Raw genomic sequence first — 24806 nt, forward strand, 5'->3', positions numbered from 1 at the left:
GCTATCTGTACATTCTGACGTGATTTGTGTAATTTTTTATTTTTTGGGAAGGGAAGTTCGCTGGTCACTCGGGAACTATCCAACAACCGATACTTACTGGGGACTGGTAGGTCCAGCACGCCCCAGTAAATAAAGGTTCACAGGGGCCCTAGGTTGGGTACTGCAGCTCTGGCTACAGTGATTGCAGCACAGGCCAACGTGGGCGAGAAGTAAGTGGGGTACTTGATAAACCACCACCGCCGGCCTGCCCAAGGACATCTTGGTTTGTTTGTAAGGGTTCGCTGAAAGCCTTGATATTCAAGGAGGAATAGGCAACGCCTGCAGATTATGGGGGCCATTTGTTCAGGTAGGGGGCGATCAACCTCGGTTCGGGTTGATTCAGAGAACCGATCCATCGGGTCGGCACGATATGTGAAGTTTTATGTGATGAATGGGAGAGAATGACTGTACAAGACAGGGACAAATTCCCAAGAATAGGTAGCTTCAGTCCAGACGTGTTACAAAATTTAAGGAGGAGGATAAGTCTCGTTGAACCAACGAAGAGACAAAATAAACATTATGAATATTTACAGTTATGGCAACAGGAAAGTGAATTACAAAAAGAGTCTATTGACTTTTCTGACTCTTATCTTGAGAGGAGAGATATGGCAGCAAGAGAGGAGTTGATTGCGGAGAGAAAAGCACAAAGGTGGAACAATAAAAACGCTCTTAGCAACTGTAATATAGATTATAAGGATAAGTGTAATAAATGTAACCATGATTATTGTAATACTGTTGAATGTACAACTATTAACCTGTGCAAGTCGCACCCCATGTTAAACTTTCCTCAGGGACACCAACAAGAAAGTGAGCCCAGAACGATGTCGGCACCTCTTCCAGAAGCCATCCTACAAGACATCCAGGTGGACGCGACCAAATTGGTAAAGGCAATAATCAAACCCCCTAACGGAGGGTCAGGTGAGGTCGTGTCCACAGGTACGTACAATGTTTTATATCACGCACAAACAAATGTACCCCATATTATAAGACCAAAACAAGATGATGTAACTGAGCTCGATCTGGCCAGGGTGATCACAGTCCCCAATGGGAAGACTGACGATCAGGGAACCATTCCCGTCAAGGACAGTGCAATGCGCCATCCCTGGTCCCGGACAGAATTGAGATCAATCATGTCTGATTACCCAGATCCTAGGAAAGATCTAACTGTATGATCAAAGATTCACAGAAGGTATATCAACTCCCTAGACAACGACATAATCATGGTATCCAAGGAATCAGGTAGGTACAGGGAAAGCGGTTGATGGTGATGAGCATCCAAGCGTTTGAGGAGGCATCAAATCAACCAAAACCCCAGGCCATTGGCACATGGAGGAACTTAAGGATTTGTGATCTGTGCAAAAGAGAAGGGCATTATGCTAGCAACTGTAACAGCCACATAAAGTTAGACCCCTAGACATGAAAATGAGCAAAAGTTATGACACACCAAATTATAAGCAGGGATCACATAGGAAGAATTTTGAGCCACACCCATGATAGGTAGTCAAGAAAGGTGATCATACGACTGATGGTAAGCCTGAGGTAATGGTTAGTAAATTGGGAGGTCATTCACTGAAGACACAGGAATGACCAGGTTAAACGTTGTAAATGTATTTGTGAAAAAATGTTTTTTCTCTCTCTCTCTATCCCCATCTCTGACGATTATTGGTAAGAATTCAAACATTGCATATTCGCTTGGTCCTTGCAGAAGTCTACCAAACCCCAGCATGACCTATCCACCACAATGTATTCTGGCCAGATACAGACAGTGGAAAAATGCAAGTGCTGGTGGGGAGGGACTGCTCAAGGAAACCATTAGACACGTAGATACGACAGCCAAATAGTCTGACAATGTTTTCTTAATGTTGACAATGTTTAAAAATGCTTTGTTTCTCTTCTCTTATTGATGGTTATTGTCGAGTTATGTAATGTATATATGCACATGAATTGTTCTCTATCTCTTTTGTTTTTTATTTTCTCTCTCTTCTCACTCATGTTTCCATGATTTAAAGATGGTATGTCACCCCTCAGTTGGACCAATGGTAATGCCAGATTTTTGCTCCTTACAGAAAGATCGTCGGTTAGGAAGGAATATTGCATCACCAGAATGATCGTTTTTGAAGACTGAGAGACAACACCTTTGAGAGGACAGCAGAACAAGAAGAACAACAAGACGAGAGAACTTATTATCGTAACGAGTTCTCTCCCCCTCAAACTGATTTTCTTATACCCCCATTACAAATTTCTTCTTTTCTCCTCCTGTAAGATGGACTTGCCCCAAGAGACTGTGATATGGATTTTCCCGTTAACCATGATGTTGACCAGAGCAGTCTGTTTCGGTGAGAGTACCAGTGAGGTCGAGAAAGGATCCAGAAAGGTCCTGATGACTGAGACGGAGGTGTAAATTTCCAATAGCAACCCAATCACCAAGCAAAGGCGAGTACCGGGCACGATCTAACAACCATGTTATTTGTAAACAACTGTGAAGGAATGTTAGTTCAAAAAGAAAGTTGTATCTGTAGGCTCTGTAACAAAGAAATGCCAATCCAGTTTTAATATCCATATGGACCGGCATCCATTGAGTGACTATCACTCCTTAGTGGGTAATGTGTTAAATAAGACCGATTGTTGGGTATGCTCTCAAGTACCTCAGGGACACAGCAAATCAGGGCTAGTACCATTTCCTTTAACGTTAGGGGAGGTACTTGAGCTAAGTGGTGGGAGACCGGTGGACCGGAGGTTTAATATCTCCAGCCCTCCTAGTTTGAAGCTCCACCAATACCATGTGGATAGGTCCCTCATATGTTTTAACATCTCCAATCCCAGAAAACCGGGAAATTGGGAAGTGTCATGGAGCAACCTTACCATGACCTTTTCACACAGAGCAGATAGAATGCCTACAGATACAGAGCTGGTACGCCACATAGCCAGTAGAGGAAAATCTTTCCGGTATCGATATACCTTAGGAAATAGGATTACTAGAGTTGGAGAGGTATCACCAGGATACTGTGCACATATCGTACAAACCGATACGTGCATTAAGCAGATGGAAGAATTAGGGTCAGGAGATTTCACCTGGAAGGTTTGTAACATGGTCATGTCCTTCTCCGTCCCTTATGTTCTCCCCGATGATGCATATTTCATATGCGGGAGAAAGGCGTACAAATGGCTTGCCCCAAACTCTGAAGGATTGTGTTATATTGGAAAAGTATTGCCTGAAGTGATGACTGTTACACATGACAAAATGAAGGACATACACCGTGGTGCCCAAGCTCCTTATACTCACACTCATTACGAGCACCGAGTTAAAAGACAACTGTCAGAAAGGTTAGAGCATCCGGCCTCTGATCTTATCCATGAATCCACCGGGATTCAGGTTCTGGTAGCGTTAGATTTCACTTGTACCGCTCGGGGAGTGATGAATTATAGATACATTTCCGCACTCGCCAATTTGTTAGATAATATCACTGAAATGTATGATGACACGTTTAGATACACTGGAGGAGAACTTCAAGCTTACAAAACAGAACTAGTTCAGCATAGGATGGTTCTTAATTACCTTACAGCAGTAACAGGCGGATAGTGTGTTACATTGGCAACACAGTACGGCATAAAGTGTTGCACGTATATCACAAATAGCACCGAGGATCCGGTAGAGGTCATAGACCAAAAGATGGATGATATTCTGCAATTAAAGTGGGAATTTCGTCGAAAACACAATCTCACCCTTGCTGCTGTAGGTAATGAGCTGACTGGTTGGGTGTCATGGTTGAACCCGCGAAATTGGTTCTCCGGTTTGGGAGACTGGGCTCAAGGAGTCATAATGGATGTTGGAAAGTTTCTACTATGTATCTTGGGTGTCATTATATCGATTGGATTGATATTTAGATGCGGGCAGGCTTTAATGAGGTGCAAACAAAGTACAAAAGTGATGAGCTTGAGGAGTGAGGAAACCGTAATTAACCTGGATTTGATTTATGACCCAATGATAGAAACCAGAATGTGATGAAAATGCGATTATACGGTCCGTTTCTTTCACCTGTTTTTCTGCTTTTCTCCAAGATACAAAGACCCCCTTGGACGAGGAAGTTGAGGAGACGCTATACAGACAACAGACAAGCACCAAAGAAGAAGATTTGACAACTTTAAATATGGACACTTGATGAACTTTGCCATGGATCCCCAGTTTCCCTAGTATTTTTAAACTCACGCTAGCCCAACATTTTTGTAAATCTGATGGCACTGACAAAGCTTGTTGCTCATGCCTAAGGAGCAAAACAGCGCAAAGAAGACGACTCTCAACAGATACCGAACACAACTTCAACAACAGATGTACATTTCCCTGACATAGAATATCATTGCATTTTTCGTAAGTGTTCTTTATCTTCATCTCTACAACCCCCAGGTAATGACACACATAGACGATAGGGAATACAGGCACAGATATCAGCAACCACATACCTCCCCCATTCATGTATCATCAACTAAAATGTGCTCCCCATTTTGTTCAAAATCCGAAAAGAGCTCGGTAAAGTTTGACAGCCCATCCACAGACCTGTACCACAGGATAAGAAGGAATTCAAATGTATACTTCGCAATACCTCGAAGCTTGATTTACAACACGTACGGCACGATGATACATGACCCCCCAAACATGGATTCATACACACATGCTTCTGCTATCTCACTAGGTCATACCCTCTTCACACCTTCTCCTCTCTCCTCCCCTACCCAACCATGGAAATCAATTAACCCCTGACTTACATTTTTCTCCTTAAATGTTTTATGGCAGTTATTATTGACTGCCAAAGGGTGGACTGTCAAAGTCAGAAAAATGTCTCAATGCACGTTGCCATATTTGCACCGCACACTGGTCCGCGCTGCGCGTGCATGCGCTCTCCCGTGGATTCGCATACCCGCAATAACGTGCACTCGCAGGCGCGGTATGCGTATTTACGGTAGAGTTTATGTAGTCGTAGCGTGCGACTCATTCGTTACAAATGTTCACAATTAATGTAGTTTATAGATTATGGTCCCTTTGATAGATTCTGAAAGTTTGGTTAATATAGAATGTCCCTGAACGGAGGAATCCCTCTTTGTATTGTGCGAAGGGTCTAACAGGAGTCAGACAGTGGTGTTTGGTACCTATCGGAAGAGTATTTAAATAGCAATATTCCGGTGTTGGTTTGGAGCAGATTAATTGCTCGTGCGAATAGTTATGGACATAAGAAGTTATGTCCATTTATTTATTATTATTTGTCCTTACTTAGTCATGCATCTGAACAGTTGGAGACAGGCATCAGTAGGTCTCAAATGTCTCTTTGACCTCAGAGATCCCCCAAACAATAGTTTGCATGTTAAGAGGGCCTCATTTCTACACATGCATAAGGTAAACACAGGAATAGTAATTGAAGATCAATTGTACTCCAAATCAGTATCTTTCCCGCAGACGGAGTACAATAGTCTTTAATTACACTGAGCTTTTGAGACTCAATGAGGAGGGTCAACACCTGTGTTTACAAATGGGGCTGGATTTGTATACAGGAGAATGAGGGCTGAGATGTCATTGTCTCAACTGAAAGTGGACATCATGAATATAGAACAGAACCCAGACAGGATTCTGTTTTGTATTCGCCAAACAATACCCCCTCCAGAAGACAGGAATGTGTTAGTTATCACCCATTGTTTTGCATAACCAGGGCCACTGATATGAATCAACTTGTGACCTTTGTTATAATGCGAAGCCGAGTTCCTGCGTCCAATGGACAGTGAGACTGTAGGGACCAATAGATTGCATTGTGTGAGCAGCATAAATAGGCAGGCCGACCACATCCAGCTCTCACTCTCTCATCAACGGTTATCTGCTGATAGCCGGGAGCTGGATATCGAGGCGCAGGCGATCATACCCTTTGTGCGTAAGTTTCTCTCCGTAATCATTGTCTTTCTGTGAGCCAATTCCTCTCTCTCTCTCTCCATCTCTCTCTCTCTTCTTTACTCTTATATCTCTCATAGTATTATAGCATTGTATTGTATAGCATTCAGGTTAGTATAGTATTGTCTTTTTGTATTTATTGTTTAGATCTGTGGTTAGGAAGTCTCTGTTATATTGTAGTGTATCATTTGTACTGTTATCCCCTTTTACAAGTATATTAGACATATTACAGTTAATAGGCCTTGGAACCTAAATCAGCATCTGTGTATTTTCTATAGTGATAAGTGTTCACTTGAGCATCGGTGACGCTCAAGCAGCTTTGTAGTTAGTCAGGTTACACAAGGTTGCACTTACACCCTGTACTCACAGTAAGGTATTCAGTGTATTTCATTGGTATAAGGTTTTATCATAAAGGTATAGTGTTGTGAGCGTCTGCATCGCTGGTGACCTCCTCGTGGTCTCGAGCGTAAGCTACTCCATAGCGAATCATTACCCTAGACATAACCAATAACGTGTCCTGTGATCGCTGGGCCGTGAGCGAACGTGACGCTTGAGCGTCTCGCCTACGGCTGAGCGATCGTTACGCAACTAGCGTACCATTACGGTACTTCTTAAGTAAACAGCGTACAGTGTTCTTAGCTTCATAAAGGGTTGTTATAAGGCAAAGGAATTTAGCATTGTCAAGGGTACAGCACAGGTGATGGTAATCATACAGTAAGAGGGAAGAGCAGGAGCAGAGCAGAGCATTGTGTCCTCCTGGAGAGGTCATGTTGGGAGGTATGACATAGGTATGAGCACTGGGTCAGTATTAGGGTACAGCACAGGTGATGGTAATCATACAGTAAGAAGGAAGAGCAGGAGCAGAGCATTGTGTCCTCCTGGAGAGGTCATGTTGGGAGATATGACATAGGTATGAGCACTGGGTCAGTTTTAGGGTACAGCACAGGTGATGGTAATCATACAGTAAGAGGGAAGAGCAGGAGCAGAGCATTGTGTCCTCCTGGAGAGGGTCATGTTGGGAGGTATGACATAGGTATGAGCACTGGGTCAGTATTAGGTTACAGCACAGGTGATGGTAATCATACAGTAAGAGGGAAGAGAAGGAGCAGAGCATTGTGTCCTCCTGGAGAGGTCATGTTGGGAGGTATGACATAGGTATGAGCACTGGGTCAGTATTAGGGTACAGCACAGGTGATGGTAATCATACAGTAAGAGGGAAGTGCAGGAGCAGAGCATTGTGTCCTCCTGGAGAGGTCATGTTGGGAGGTATGACAGGTATGAGCACTGGGTCAGTATTAGGGTACAGCACAGGTGATGGTAATCATACAGTAAGAGGGAAGAGAAGGAGCAGAGCATTGTGTCCTCCTGGAGAGATCATGTTGGGAGGTATGACATAGGTATGAGCACTGGGTCAGTATTAGGGTACAGCACAGGTGATGGCAATCATACAGTAAGAGGGAAGTGCAGGAGCAGAGCATTGTGTCCCTCCTTGAGAGGTCATGTTGGGAGGTATGACATAGGTATGAGCACTGGGTCAGTATTAGGGTACAGCACAGGTGATGGTAATCATACAGTAAGAGGGAAGAGCAGGAGCAGAGCATTGTGTCCTCCTGGAGAGGTCATGTTGGGAGGTATGACATAGGTATGAGCACTGGGTCAGTATTAGGGTACAGCACAGGTGATGGTAATCATACAGTAAGAGGGAAGTCCAGGAGCAGAGCATTCTGTCCCTCCTGGAGAGGGTCATGTTGGGAGGTATGACATAGGTATGAGCACTGGGTCAGTATTAGGGTACAGCACAGGTGATGGTAATCATACAGTAAGAGGGAAGAGCAGGAGCAGAGCATTGTGTCCTCCTGGAGAGGGTCATGTTGGGAGGTATGACATAGGTATGAGCACTGGGTCAGTATTGGGGTACAGCACAGGTGATGGTAATCATACAGTAAGAGGGAAGAGCAGGAGCAGAGCATTGTTTCCTCCTGGAGAGGGCATGTTGGGAGGTATGACATAGGTATGAGCACTGGGTCAGTATTAGGGTACAGCACAGGTGATGGTAATCATACAGTAAGAGGGAAGAGCAGGAGCAGAGCATTGTGTCCTCCTGGAGAGGTCATGTTGGGAGGTATGACATAGGTATGAGCACTGGGTCAGTATTAGGGTACAGCACAGGTGATGGTAATCATACAGTAAGAGGGAAGAGCAGGAGCAGAGCATTGTGTCCTCCTGGAGAGGTCATGTTGGGAGGTATGGTCTATATTTCTATCATCACTGCCCCATACTCTCACCCATCTGTTCACTGTTCTTAGAAAGGGATCCAGTCATGTGACCAGCGCTCGGGATCCCGGCGGTAATTATTGCGACACCGGGATCCCGAGCGATCAACAGCCCTACAGTCGGCATGCCGACTAATAAGGACTATTCCCACTCGTGGGTGCAGACCGATCCCGCAAGGGGCTATGTTGCGCTCGCCACCCCCGCCGGTCGCCCAGCCCCAACCTCTTAAACACACAGGTGGGAAGTAGAAGTGGGTCTTGGGCCATATGATTCTAACACATCTATCCTTTATACCTGCAAAACATTACTATAAAGCAACATTACTATAAAGTACTACTTAAACCTATTTGGGATTATGATTAAAAAGTACCAGAATATTTGTGCAAATTGTGGATACTGCATTTCAATATAGGATTGATATTTACATGTGGAACTGAAAAATATACTTCAGTATCCCCGAATTTCTCTTATTTCACCAATTTCACCAATTTGTATTTGTATAATTAATATCTATTGTATTTCCCTCTTTATTTTCACTACACATGCTTTCCTGCAATCATTATACCCAGCCTTTATATCCTGTGAGTAACAGGGTAGCATCCTATCCAAATTGGAAATCACTCTACTCTAAACTGTGCAGCAATCATTTCATAACCCACTGTACTGTAGCGTGCCCTTTGAAATCTTTAACTTTACTGGAAAAAGACTCTTAAGTAGAGAAAGTAAATGTTCGTCCCTCTTTTTAATGCATATCAATAAAACATAAATGTTTTAATGAAACAATAACATTTCAATAAAAAGAGTGACCCAACAAACAGAGTCGTCTTCTTTGGTTTATACTTGATGACTCCACCAACCTCGTGACTTCTGCCATACTATGTGATACCCAATATGTTTTTGAATACTATACACAGGTCTATTTGATCCTAATTGGATCAGGTCAGTGAAATTCACACCTTCCCTTTTGTACCAGGAAGGACACCCTCGGGGGCCTGACACTGAGTCACAAGCTGTCAGTGTTATAGGTTGTTAATCTTTTTTTTTTTTTTACTACCCATGTACTTTAAGTCGCACAATGGCTGAGTCCCAATTGTGTTCATGCAGAGGGCCTGATTCAGATTGCTACACAAACCTGATGGTCTGCACACAACTCCAATGGTGGGTGGACTGCACACATGTGGAATGGGTCTCGCAATATAGCTCACAGTCCCCTGTTATCTGCAGCAAATGAGCATGATACCCCTGGCAACGAGCAGGAAACCCTTGGTAACAAGCGCAAGGCCACTGGCAATGAGCAGGAAACCCCTGGTAATGAGCAGGAAACGCTTTACAACGAGCATGAAATTCCTGGAAACGAGCATAAGACCCATGGCAACAAGCATGAAACCCCTGACAATGAACATGAAACCCCTGGCAACGAGCAAGTAGTTTAAAAGTAATTAGAAGCCTTATCGTGAGGCATAATTTGTAAGGGACATTATTGTGTGTGGAGCATAAAATGGTGTCAGGGGCATAACTGTATTTGGCATAATGTGTAATGGGCATTACAGTGTATGGCATAATGTATTGCATAATGTGTAATGAGTATTACGGTGTGCAGCATAATGTGTAATGGGCATTACGGAGTGTGGCATAATGTGTAATGGGCATTACGTGTGTGGAATAATGTGTAATGGGTATTACGGTGTGTGTCATAATGTGTAAGGGGCATTACTATAAGGAGGAAAGATGACAAATAATGTAAGGGGCATGAATCAGTTTTTTTCTCCTGTGTTTTTGTCTTTCCTGTATTGTACCAGGCTCTACCTGGTGTAATGTGTATAAAGGGTCCTACTGTGTGGTGTAATGTTACTGACGGACACTATTGTGCGATGTGATGTGAATTGGTACTATTCTGTGGCCACGCCCCTTACCCCATGAAGCAACGCTCATATATTTTTTGACTCTTACTATCCCTGTTTTGAATGGGGGGCGGGGGAGGCAAGGGAAACTGTTGCCCTGGGCACCACACATTCTAGAACCGGCCATGCCCCCATTATTCCACAGCTCCATTCCTAGTCCTTTCCGGTGTTTCAAGCCTAAAAGTGACATTACACTCTGCATGATATCACTAGTTTTGGAAGTGCTACTGCACAGACTCTATGTTGTTTCCTACCGGGAGGCTTCATTCCCTAACCAAGATGGGCGCTGAACCTAGTACTGCACATATGCGGCGCCATCTATCACTGTGGGGGTTATTCAGAGATGAACGCAGATCCTTGCATACGCAGGGATGTGGCCGCAATGTGTAAGGTTGCGCACAATGGCCAGTGCAAGTGCACAGACCGCCAGGATGCGGGCGCTGCGAGCGACTGAGCGATTGCCTCCAGGTCTGAATGAAGGCGCGTGTATGGCTGTGTACCACTCGGCTCCAGTGCAACCCGCAATATACTATACCTGCCCAAGAGCATTTCCAGAGTAATCCTGCACCGCTAATCGCATCATACATACACTCACTGGCTGGAGAGCTGTATAACACCCCGCTCCACTCAAGCTCCTCTCCATCCAACCAGTGTGTATAACAGTGAGTACAGCTGAATCCAGAATTACTGCAGTACACCACTCCACTGGTTAATCACCTGGGCTGTTCATAGTTGTAAGGAATCCGCTGGTGAGTGCGGTTACTCTGCTCCATCCTTAAGCCTGTACACATATACATTTCCAACAACGAGGAGACGGAGACCTCTCCCGCTCCGTTGCCCCACTCCTACCACTCACCGTCTCCCTTCATAAACCGTTCCACATAGTTCTCAAAAGACCCCGGCTCAGGGTGAAACTGTAGAATTTTGTCGAAGTGATAGAAGGAAGTCACAGTGTCTCGGGCGTTCCGGGCCACGTATATCACCTGGAGGGGACAACAATGCCGACACATTATCTCATCCATGACATTTCTGACCAAACATTAACCAAACCACCAAATAGCCCATACCTTGCAGTTGTGCTTCCAGAAAGACGGAGGGACCAGCTGGATGGGTAGGTGAGTCTTCAGCACCCGGGGTGAGGGCATCGCATTCACCTCTTCTACACCTGCAATGATCAGATCAGAGGGACAACATTATCCACCAGAACACTCACGAGGGAGACACTGCTGGCTCCGAGCCGACCTGGTACAGCCGACTGCACTATACACACACATTACTTCTGTAATCTGCAGCTCCTACATTCTACATACCATCTGTTGTCTCTACATCCTACATACCATCTGCAGCCTCTACATCCTACATACCATCTGCAGCCTCTACATCCTACATATCATCTGCAGCCTCTACATCCTATATACCATCTGCAGCCTACACATCCTACATACCAACTGCAGCCTCTACATCCTACATACCATCTGCAGCTCCTACTACATCCTATATACCATCTGCAGCCTCTACATCCTACATACCATCTGCAGCCTCTACATCCTACATACCATCTGCAGCCTTTACAGTCTACATACCATCTGCAGCCTCTACATCCTACATACCATCTGCAGCCTCTTCATCCTACATACCATCTGCAGCCTCTTCATCCTACATACCATCTGCAGCCTCTACAGTCTACATACCATCTGCAGCCGCTACATCCTATATACCATCTGCAGCCTCTACATTATACATATCATCTGCAGCTCCTACTACATCCTACATAACATCTGCAGCCTGAACATCCTACATACCATCTGCAGCCTCTACATCCTACATACCATCTGCAGCCTCTACATCCTACATTCCATCTGCAGCCTCTACCTCCTACATACCATCTGCAGCCTCTACATCTCACATAACAACTGCAGCCTGTACATCCTACATACCATCTGCAGCCTCTACATCAGTGATTTTCAACCTTTCTCGACTCGCGGCACGCCTAACAAGACTTCAAAATTCCCAAGGCACACTATCGGTTACCCACGGGGAAAAAAAACAAACATTGACCCCCACAGATATCAAATAAGCACATTGGTCCCCACAGTAATTAAACACATTGGCCCTAACAGTTATGAAGCACATTGGCCCCCACAGGTATAAATCAAACGCACTGGCCCCTACAGTAATTGCACACACACTGCCCCCCCCCTTGTAATGGCACTCACAGCCCCCACAGAAATGGCACACACTGCTAACCCCTGTAATAGTAATAACAGCTTCCACAGTAATGGTACACGCACACACTGCCCTCCCCCCATGTAATAGTACTCACAGCCCCCTCTGTAATGTCAGCCTGAAGTACTGCATTTCCGAGCTGGAGTAGTATGAGCAGTGCAGGGCAGTCCGTAGCACACATCAGCACCAAGCGCGGGCGGAAATGCGCACGTCACCATAGGTCACGGACCGGGCAGCAGGAGAGCTGACTGTGCTGCCGTGCATGACTGCTGGAGGACCCAGGTATCTCTGGTGTGCGGCGGAGGAGCACTGTCGGCGGGCGGCGGAGCACTGTGCAGGGCAATTCTGGTGGCCGGTGACCGGCAGGCTGCGGCACACCTGACAACTGCTGGCGGCACACTAGTGTGCCGCGGCACAGTGGTTGAAAAACGCTGCTCTACATCCTACATACCATCTGCAGTCTCTACATCCTAAATATCATCTGCAGCCTCTACATTCTACATACCATCTGCAGTCGCTACATCCTACATACCATCTGCAGCCTCTACATCCTATATACCATCTGCAGCCCCTACATTCTACATACCATCTGCAGCCTCTATATCCTACATACCATCTGCTACTTCTTTATCCTACATACCATCTGCAGCCTCTACATCCTACATAACATCTGCAGCCTCTACATCCTACATATAATCTGCAGCCTCTACATCCTACATACCATCTGCAGACTCTACATCCTACATACCACCTGCAGCCCCTACATTGTACATACCATCTGCAGCCTCTACATCCTACATACCATCTGCAGCCTCTACATCCTACATACCATCTGCAGCCTCTACATCCTACATGCCATCTGCAGCCTCTACATCTTACATACCATCTGCAGCCTCTACATCCTACATACCATCTGCAGCTCCTACTACATCCTATATATCATCTGCAGCCTCTACATCCTACATACCATCTGCAGCCTCTACATCTTACATACCATCTGCAGCCTCTACATCCTACATACCATCTGCAGCTCCTACTACATCCTATATATCATCTGCAGACTCTACATCCTACATACCATCTGCAGCCTCTACATTCTACATACAATCTGCAGCCTCTACATCCTACATACCATCTGCAGCCTCTACATCCTACATACCATCTGCAGTCTCTACATCCTAAATACCATCTGCAGCCTCTACATTCTACATACCATCTGCAGCCTCTACATTCTACATACAATCTGCAGTCGCTACATCCTACATACCATCTGCAGCCTCTACATCCTATATACCATCTGCAGCCCCTACATTCTACATACCATCTGTAGCCTCTACATCCTACATACCATCTGCAACTTCTTCATCCTACATACCATCTGCAGCCTCTACATCCTACATAACATCTGCAGCCTCTACATCCTACATATAATCTGCAGCCTCTACATCCTACATACCATCTGCAGACTCTACATCCTACATACCATCTGCAGCCTCTACATCCTACATACCATTTGCAGCCTCTACATCCTACATGCCATCTGCAGCCTCTACATCTTACATACCATCTGCAGCCTCTACATCCTACATACCATCTGCAGCTCCTACTACATCCTATATATCATCTGCAGCCTCTACATCTTACATACCATCTGCAGCCCCTACATCCTACATACCATCTGCAGCTCCTACTACATCCTATATATCATCTGCAGCCTCTACATCCTACATACCATCTGCAGCCTCTACATTCTACATACCATCTGCAGCCTCTACATCCTACATACCATCTGCAGCCTCTACATCCTACATACCATCTGCAGTCTCTACATCCTAAATACCATCTGCAGCCTCTACATTCTACATACCATCTGCAGCCTCTACATTCTACATACCATCTGCAGCCTCTACATTCTACATACAATCTGCAGTCGCTACATCCTACATACCATCTGCAGCCCCTACATTCTACATACCATCTGTAGCCTCTACATCCTACATACCATCTGCAACTTCTTCATCCTACATACCATCTGCAGCCTCTACATCCTACATAACATATGCAGCCTCTACATCCTACATATAATCTGCAGCCTCTACATCCTACATACCATCTGCAGCCTCTACATCCTACATACCACCTGCAGCCCCTACATTGTACATACCATCTGCAGCCTCTACATCCTACATACCATCTGCAGCATCTACATCCTACATGCCATCTGCAGCCTCTACATCTTACATACCATCTGCAGCCTCTACATCCTACATACCATCTGCAGCTCCTACTACATCCTATATATCATCTGCAGCCTCTACATCCTACATACCATCTGCAGCCTCTACATTCTACATACCATCTGCAGCCTCTACATCCTATATACCATCTGCAGCCTCTACATCCTACATTCAATCTGCAGTCTGTGCATCCTATATACCATCTGCAGCCTCTACATCCTACATACCATCTGCAGTCTCTACATCCTACATATCATATGCAGCCTCTACATCCTACATACCATCTGCAGTCTCTACATCCTACATACCATCTGCAGCCTCTATATCCTATAAACCATCTGCAGCCTCTACAGTCTACATACCATCTGCAGCCTCTACATCCTACATACCATCTGTAGCCTCTACATCCTACATACCATCTGCAGCCCCTACATTCTACATACCATCTGCAGCCTCTACATCCTACATACCATCTGCAACTTCTACATCCTACATACCATCTGCAGCCTCTACATCCTACATAACATCTGCAGCCTCTACATCCTACATACCATCTGCAGCTTCTACATTCTATATACCATCTGCAGCCTCTACATTCTACATACCATCTGCAACTTCTACATTCTACATACCATCTGCAGCCTCTACGTCCTACATAACATCTGCAGCCTCTACATCCTACATACCATCTGCAGCCTCTACATCCTACATACCATCTGCAGCCTCTACATCCTACACACCATCTGCAGCCTCTACATCCTACACACCATCTGCAGCCTCTTCATCCTACATTCCATCTGCAATCTGTACATCCTATATATTATCTGCAGCCTCTACATCCTACGTGCCATCTGCAGCCTCTACATCCTACATATCATCTGCAACTTCTACATCCTACATACCATCTGCAGTCTCTACATCCTACATAACATCTGCAGCCTCTACATCCTACATACCAACTGCAGTCTCTACATCCTACATTCCATCTGCAGTCTGTACATCCTATATAACATCTGCAGCCTCTACATCCTACATGTCATCTGCAGCCTCTACATCCTACATGTCATCAGCCTCTACATCCTACATAACATCTGCAGCCTCTACATACCATCTGCAGCCTCTACATACCATCTGCAGCCTCTATATCCTACATACCATCTGCATCCTCTACATCCTACATACCATCTGCAGCCTCTACATTCTACATACCATCTGCAGCATCTACGGCGCCCAGCAGTGCTCAGCGGAGCAGCGGACATCCGCTCCCTGGATAGGTGAGTATGATTTTTTTATTTATTTTATTTTTACACTCTGATCAGCTTGTGTCTCCATTGGATACACATAGCTGATCACTGGAAAACCAGCCCGGGAATATTATGGAAGCGGGGTCTATTGAGGAGGTAAAGTCTGTCAAGAGGGCAGGATCACTCCTCATAAGGCCCGATTCTGAGTTGGACGCAGTTGCGGCCTCTTTGCGTCTTTTGCTGCTGTTGCGTCTGCATGCTAATACCGCTACACAGCCCTCCCTGGTCTATATCCATGCATCTGACTGTGCAAGGACTGAGACGCCCCCTGTCAGTGTATACAGGCACTGCAATCATGCTTTGTGTGTCTTTAGATGCCACCATTAGTCCCACCCTCGAGATGCCAACCCCATGTACCTGAACAGCCATGTTTAACATGTCTAATACACTACTTGGTGTATGTGTCTGACTCTGTACAAACGCCACATGGGACACGTGTGCGGTGCAACTCAGATGCATGCGCAGCCTAAGCACATTGCACATGAAAAAAACCCATATTGGTCCCCACAGGAAAATACAACAAAAACACATTGGCCTCAATAAGTAGAAAATGATACACAATGGCCCCCACAGGAAAATACGCATACACATAGGGAGTAATTCAGAGTTGATCGCAGCAGCAAATTTGTTAGCAGTTGGGCAAAACCATGGGCCTAATTCAGACCTGATCGCACACTAGCAATTTTTTTGCAGCGCTGCGATCAGATAGTCACCGCCCATAGGGGAGTGTGTTTTAGCTGTGCAAGTGTGCGATCGCATGTGCAGCCGAGCGGTACAAAAAAGTTTTATGCAGTTTCTGAGTAGCCCAGAACTTACTCAGCCGCTGCAATCACTTCAGCCTGTCCGGGCCCGGAAATGACGTCAGACACCCGCACTGCAAACGCTTGGACACTCCTGCGTTTTTCCAACCACTCCCAGAAAACGGTCAGTTGCCACCCACAAACGCCTTCTTCCTGTCAATCTTCTTGTGATCCGCTGTGAGAATGGATTCTTCGGAAAACCCATCGCTCAATAACGATCCGCTTTGTACCCATGCGACACGCCTGTGCATTGCGTTGCATGCGTATGTGCATTTCTGACCTGATCGAAGCGCAGCGAAAAAACCTAGCATGCGATCAGGTACGAATGAGCCCAACGGTTTTGCCCAACTGCTAACAAATTTGCTGCTGCAATCAACTCTGAATTAGGCCCACAGAGAACATTGCAACACATGGCGGCAGCTATAGGTAGACAGCACACACATGGTGGCAGCAGGGGACACGCACTACATACAGCACACTACACACATGGCGGCCTCAGGGGGCACAAACTACATACAGCACACTACACACATGGCGGCCTCAGGGGGCACACACTACATACATGCGCAGCCTAAGCACATTGCACATGAAAAAAACCCATATTGGTCCCCACAGGAAAATACAACAAAAACACATTGGCCTCAATAAGTAGAAAATGATACACAATGGCCCCCACAGGAAAATACGCATACACATAGGGAGTAATTCACATGTAATAGGGAGTAATTCACACAGTAAATACACATGGCGGCAGCAGGGGGCACACACTACATACAGCACACTACACACATGGCGGCAGCAGGAGACACGCAGTACATACAGCACACTACACACATGGTGGCAGCAGGGGACACGCAGTACATACAGCACACTACACACATGGAGGCAGCAGGGGGCACACACCACATACAGCACACTACACACATGGCGGCAGCAGGGGGCACACACTACTTACAGCACACTACACACATGGCAGCAGCAGGGGACACACACGACAACAGAGCACACTACACACATGGCGGCAGCAGGAGAAACGCGCTACATACAGCACACTACACACATGGCGGCAGCAGGAGAAAAGCACTACATACAGAACACTACACACATGGCATCAGCAGGTGAGACACACTACATACAGCACACTACACACATGGCGGCAGCAGGTGACACGCACTACATACAGCACACTACACACATAGCGGCAGCAGGGGACACACAGTACATACAGAACACTACACACATGGCATCAGCAGGTGAGACACACTACATACAGCACACTACACACATGGCGGCAGCAGGTGACACGCACTACATACAGCACACTAAACACATGACAGCAGCAGGGGGCACACACTACATACAGCACACTACACACATGGCGGCAGCAGGGGACACACACTACATACAGCACACTACACACATGGCGGCAGCAGGGGACACACAGTACATACAGAACACTACACACATGGCATCAGCAGGTGAGACACACTACATACAGCACACTATACACATGGCGGCAGCAGGTGACACGCACTACATACAGCACACTACACACATGGCGGCAGCAGGGGGCACACACTACATAAAGCACACTACCACATGGTGGCAGCAGGGGGCACACACCACATACAGCACACTACACACATGGCGGCAGCAGGGGGCACACACTACATACAGCACACTACACACATGGTGGCAGCAGGAGAAATGCACTACATACAGCACACTACACACATGGCGGCAGCAGGGGGCACACACTACATACAGCACACTACACACATGGCGGCAGCAGGGGGCACACACCACATACAGCACACTACACACATGGTGGCAGCAGGGGGCACACACTACATACATCACACTACACACATGTTGGCAGCAGGAGAAATGCACTACATACAGCACACTACACACATGGCGGCAGCAGGGGGCACACACCACATACAGCACACTACACACATGGTGGCAGCAGGGGGCACACACTACATACATCACACTACACAGATGGCGGCAGCAGGGGACACACACTACACACAGCACACTCCACACATGTTGGCAGCAGGAGAAATGCACTACATACAGCACACTACACACATGGTGGCAGCAGGATAAATGCACTACATACAGCACACTACACACATGGTGGCAGCAGGATAAATGCACTACATACAGCACACTACACACATGGTGGCAGCAGGATAAATGCACTACATACAGCACACTACACACATGGCGGCAGCAGGGGACAGGCACTACATACAGCACACTACACACATGGCGGCAGCAGGGGGCACACACTACATACAGCACACTACACACATGTTGGCAGCAGGGGGGACACACTACATACAGCACACTACACACATGTTGGCAGCAGGAGAAATGCATTACATACAGCACACTACACACATGGCGGGAGCAGGAGAAATGCACTACATACAGCACACTACACACATGGCGGCAGCAGGGGACACACACTACATACAGCACACTACACACATGGCGGCAGCAGGGGACACACACTACATACAGCACACTACACACATGGCGGCAGCAGGGGGCACACACTACATACAGCACACTACACACATGGCGGCAGCAGGGGCACACACTACATACAGCACACTACACACATGGCGGCAGCAGGGGGCACACACTACATACAGCACACTCCACACATGTTGGCAGCAGGGGGCACACACTACATACAGCACACTACACACATGGCGGCAGCAGGATAAATATACTACATACAGCACACTACACACATGACGGCAGCAGGGGGCACACACTACATACAGCACACTACACACATGTTGGCAGCAGGGGGCACACACTACATACAGCACACTACACTCATGGCGGGAGCAGGATAAATATACTACATACAGCACACTACACACATGACGGCAGCAGGGGGCACACACTACATACAGCACACTACACACATGGCGGCAGCAGGGGACACACACTACATACAGCACACTCCACACATGTTGGCAGCAGGGGGCACACACTACATACAGCACACTACACACATGTTGGCAGCAGGAGAAATGCACTACATACAGCACACTACACACATGGCGGCAGCAGGGGGCACACACTACATACAGCACACTACACACATGGCGGCAGCAGGGACACACACTACATACAGCACACTACACACATGGCGGCAGCAGGGACACACACTACATACAGCACACTCCACACATGTTGGCAGCAGGGGGCACACACTACATACAGCACACTACACACATGGCGGCAGCAGGGGGCACACACTACATACAGCACACTACACACATGGCGGCAGCAGGGGCACACACTACATACAGCACACTACACACATGGCGGCAGCAGGGGCACACACAACATACAGCACACTACACACATGACAGCAGCAGGGGGTACACACTACATACAGCACACTACACACATGACAGCAGCAGGGGGTACACACTACATACAGCACACTACACACATGACAGCAGCAGGGGGTACACACTACATACAGCACACTACACACATGACAGCAGCAGGGGGTACACACTACATACAGCACACTACACACATGACAGCAGCAGTGGGTACACACTACATACAGCACACTACACACATGACAGCAGCAGGGGGTACACACTACATACAGCACACTACACATATAGCGGCAGGAAGCACATAATCACACACAAGGAGTGATACACACACACACAGGGAGGGAAGCAATATACACATATATATGTAAATTTACTTACTGGGGGGTCATTCCGAGTTGTTCGCTCGTTTTTTTTTTGTCGCAACGGAGCGATTAGTCGCTAATGCGCATGCGCAATGTCCGCAGTGCGACTGCGCCAAGTAAATTTGCTATGCAGTTAGGTATTTTACTCACGGCATTACGAGGTTTTTTCTAGAGATGAGCGGGTTCGGTTTCTCTGAATCCGAACCCGCCCGAACTTCATGTTTTTTTTCACGGGTCCGAGCGACTCGGATCTTCCCGCCTTGCTCGGTTAACCCGAGCGCGCCCGAACGTCATCATGACGCTGTCGGATTCTCGCGAGGCTCGGATTCTATCGCGAGACTCGGATTCTATATAAGGAGCCGCGCGTCGCCGCCATTTTCACACGTGCATTGAGATTGATAGGGAGAGGACGTGGCTGGCGTCCTCTCCGTTTAGAATTAGAATAGATTAGAGAGACACTTGATTTACTAATTTTGGGGAGCATTAGGAGTACTCAGTAGTGTACAGTGCAGAGTTTTGCTGATAGTGACCAGTGACCACCACTTTTATTTATAATCCGTTCTCTGCCTGAAAAAAGCGATACACAGCACACAGTGACTCAGTCACATACCATATCTGTGTGCACTGCTCAGGCTCAGGCCAGTGTGCTGCATCATCTATTATCTATATATAATATTGTATATATCTGTCTGACTGCTCAGCTCACACAGCTTATAATTGTGGGGGAGACTGGGGAGCACTACTGCAGTGCCAGTTATAGGTTATAGCAGGAGCAAGGAGTACATAATATATTATATAGTGAGTGACCACCAGACACACAGTGCAGTTTATTTAATATATCCGTTCTCTGCCTGAAAAAAGCGATACACACAGTGACTCAGTCAGTCACATACCATATCTGTGTGCACTGCTCAGGCTCAGGCCAGTGTGCTGCATCATCTATATATATATTATATATCTGTCTGACTGCTCAGCTCACACAGCTTATAATTGTGGGGGAGACTGGGGAGCACTACTGCAGTGCCAGTTATAGGTTATAGCAGGAGCCAGGAGTACATAATATTATATTAAAATTAAACAGTGCACACTTTTGCTGCAGGAGTGCCACTGCCAGTGTGACTAGTGACCAGTGACCTGACCACCAGCATATAATATTAGTAGTATACTATCTCTTTATCAACCAGTCTATATTAGCAGCAGACACAGTACAGTGCGGTAGTTCACGGCTGTGGCTACCTCTGTGTCGGCACTCGGCAGCCCGTCCATAATTGTATATACCACCTAACCGTGGTTTTTTTTTCTTTCTTTATACATACATACTAGTTACGAGTATACTATCTCTTTATCAACCAGTCTATATATTAGCAGCAGACACAGTACAGTGCGGTAGTTCACGGCTGTGGCTACCTCTGTGTCGGCACTCGGCAGCCCGTCCATAATTGTATATACCACCTAACCGTGGTTTTTTTTTCTTTCTTTATACATACATACTAGTTACGAGTATACTATCTCTTTATCAACCAGTCTATATATTAGCAGCAGACACAGTACAGTGCGGTAGTTCACGGCTGTGGCTACCTCTGTGTCGGCACTCGGCAGCCCGTCCATAATTGTATATACCACCTAACCGTGGTTTTTTTTTCTTTCTTTATACATACATACTAGTTACGAGTATACTATCTCTTTATCAACCAGTCTATATATTAGCAGCAGACACAGTACAGTGCGGTAGTTCACGGCTGTGGCTACCTCTGTGTCGGCACTCGGCAGCCCGTCCATAATTGTATATACCACCTAACCGTGGTTTTTTTTTCTTTCTTTATACATACATACTAGTTACGAGTATACTATCTCTTTATCAACCAGTCTATATATTAGCAGCAGACACAGTACAGTGCGGTAGTTCACGGCTGTGGCTACCTCTGTGTCGGCACTCGGCAGCCCGTCCATAATTGTATATACCACCTAACCGTGGTTTTTTTTTCTTTCTTTATACATACATACTAGTTACGAGTATACTATCTCTTTATCAACCAGTCTATATATTAGCAGCAGACACAGTACAGTGCGGTAGTTCACGGCTGTGGCTACCTCTGTGTCGGCACTCGGCAGCCCGTCCATAATTGTATACTAGTATCCAATCCATCCATCTCCATTGTTTACCTGAGGTGCCTTTTAGTTGTGCCTATTAAAATATGGAGAACAAAAATGTTGAGGTTCCAAAATTAGGGAAAGATCAAGATCCACTTCCACCTCGTGCTGAAGCTGCTGCCACTAGTCATGGCCGAGACGATGAAATGCCAGCAACGTCGTCTGCCAAGGCCGATGCCCAATGTCATAGTACAGAGCATGTCAAATCCAAAACACCAAATATCAGTAAAAAGCCTCTTTTTTTCTTTGCGTCATGTGCTGTTTGGGGAGGGTTTTTTGGAAGGGACATCCTGCGTGACACTGCAGTGCCACTCCTAGATGGGCCCGGTGTTTGTGTCGGCCACTAGGGTCGCTAATCTTACTCACACAGCTACCTCATTGCGCCTCTTTTTTTCTTTGCGTCATGTGCTGATTGGGGAGGGTTTTTTGGAAGGGACATCCTGCGTGACACTGCAGTGCCACTCCTAGATGGGCCAGGTGTTTGTGTCGGCCACTAGTGTCGCTTAGCTTAGTCATCCAGCGACCTTGGTGCAAATTTTAGGACTAAAAATAATATTGTGAGGTGTGAGGTATTCAGAATAGACTGAAAATGAGTGGAAATTATGGTTTTTGAGGTTAATAATAATATGGGATCAAAATGACCCCCAAATTCTATGATTTAAGCTGTTTTTTAGTGTTTTTTTAAAAAAACACCCGAATCCAAAACACACCCGAATCCGACAAAAAAAATTCGGTGAGGTTTTGCCAAAACGCGGTCGAACCCAAAACACGGCCGCGGAACCGAACCCAAAACCAAAACACAAAACCCGAAAAATTTCAGGCGCTCATCTCTAGACTTTTTTCTTCGTTCTGGTGATCGTAATGTGATTGACAGGAAGTGGGTGTTTCTGGGCGGAAACTGGCCGTTTTATGGGAGTGTGTGAAAAAACGCTACCGTTTCTGGGAAAAACGCGGGAGTGGCTGGAGAAACGGAGGAGTGTCTGGGCGAACGCTGGGTGTGTTTGTGACGTCAAACCAGGAACGACAAGCACTGAACTGATCGCAGATGCCGAGTAAGTCTCAAGCTACTCAGAAACTGCTAAGAAGTGTCTATTCGCAATTCTGCTAATCTTTCGTTCGCAATTTTGATAAGCGAAGATTCACTCCCAGTAGGCGGCGGCTTAGCGTGTGCAATGCTGCTAAAAGCAGCTTGCGAGCGAACAACTCGGAATGACCCCCACTGACTGAGCACAGTCAGAATTGCTGGCTGCCAGCTCTCGTCTGCTGCGGCTGGTGCTGGAGAAGGACATGGGGCTGGAGGCGGACCTGGAGGTGGAGCCGTCAGTGGTGACTGACGGTCCGGTTTTGCTAGGCGACTGCTGCAGCTGCACATGCGCTGCAGCTCCGCTGGGAGCCATTAGTTAATGCTGCCATCGCTGCAGCCAGCTTGCATGAGGGGTGACGGGCAGCCACTGAGGGGACGTCCGGACCGGCCAAAAGGAATCTGGTCCGACGTCCCAGTGTGCCCCCGTATCTATCTATCTATCTATCTATCTATCTATCTATCTATCTATCTATCTATCTATCTATCTATCTATCTATCTATCTATCTATCTCACAGTGTATCTATCAACTATCAAATAAAGGGCTCCCCAAGGGTTTGGTCTGAATGTTTTCATTCTCAAAATGACAGAAAATCCTCTGAACACCGCATTGTGTCATTGCTTCCATCCTTACTGTATTTCATACTGTTCAATAAAAAGAGCTATATAAAATAAAATGGGATTCAGACTGTATAACGCTAAACTTCCTCTGCGCGAAGCCGTCTCAGGACCTGCCAGCCAGCGAGGGGTTAATGTTTCACAGCGATATAACTAGGAGAACATGTTTACTTATTCGCCTGTTGCCTCATATGACCCATTCTCAACATTTTTGCTGAAATCTTGGAGCCTTCCCAAGTCTGGTGCAGAGTAGCTGTAACTCCAAGCGCGCCTGAGAAAGGGACAGCGCTAAGGGTGACCCGAGACACGGGGGTGATGTTACCACGGGTGACGAGGAACCAGGACAGGTGACACTATTCACTAACATGTGCAATTATTGGGGAGTCTGTGGAAGCATGGAGATTATCTGAGGGGCACAGATCCATCACATCCGGTAATAAGAGACACGTCTGGTACACTGAGCGTTATCAAACATGTGTAGTAGTTATAGTATCATAGTGAGG

General features: G+C 46.5%; 1 protein-coding gene across 1 annotated transcript in view; it reads right to left on the reverse strand.

The window, feature by feature from the left end:
• The window catches only part of LOC134948122 (sulfotransferase 1C1-like), a 129533-nt gene that overhangs the window by 102292 nt on the left and 2435 nt on the right, over positions 1-24806 (reverse strand). The window contains exons 3-4 of the mRNA XM_063935910.1: positions 11211-11308; positions 11000-11126 (exon numbers count right to left, since the gene is read on the reverse strand). Coding sequence (XP_063791980.1) covers positions 11000-11126; positions 11211-11308 — 225 coding nt within the window. The remainder of the gene's footprint in view (positions 1-10999; positions 11127-11210; positions 11309-24806) is intronic.

The sequence above is a fragment of the Pseudophryne corroboree genome, chromosome 8, assembly GCF_028390025.1.
Source record: "Pseudophryne corroboree isolate aPseCor3 chromosome 8, aPseCor3.hap2, whole genome shotgun sequence".
Classification (NCBI taxonomy): domain Eukaryota; kingdom Metazoa; phylum Chordata; class Amphibia; order Anura; family Myobatrachidae; genus Pseudophryne; species Pseudophryne corroboree.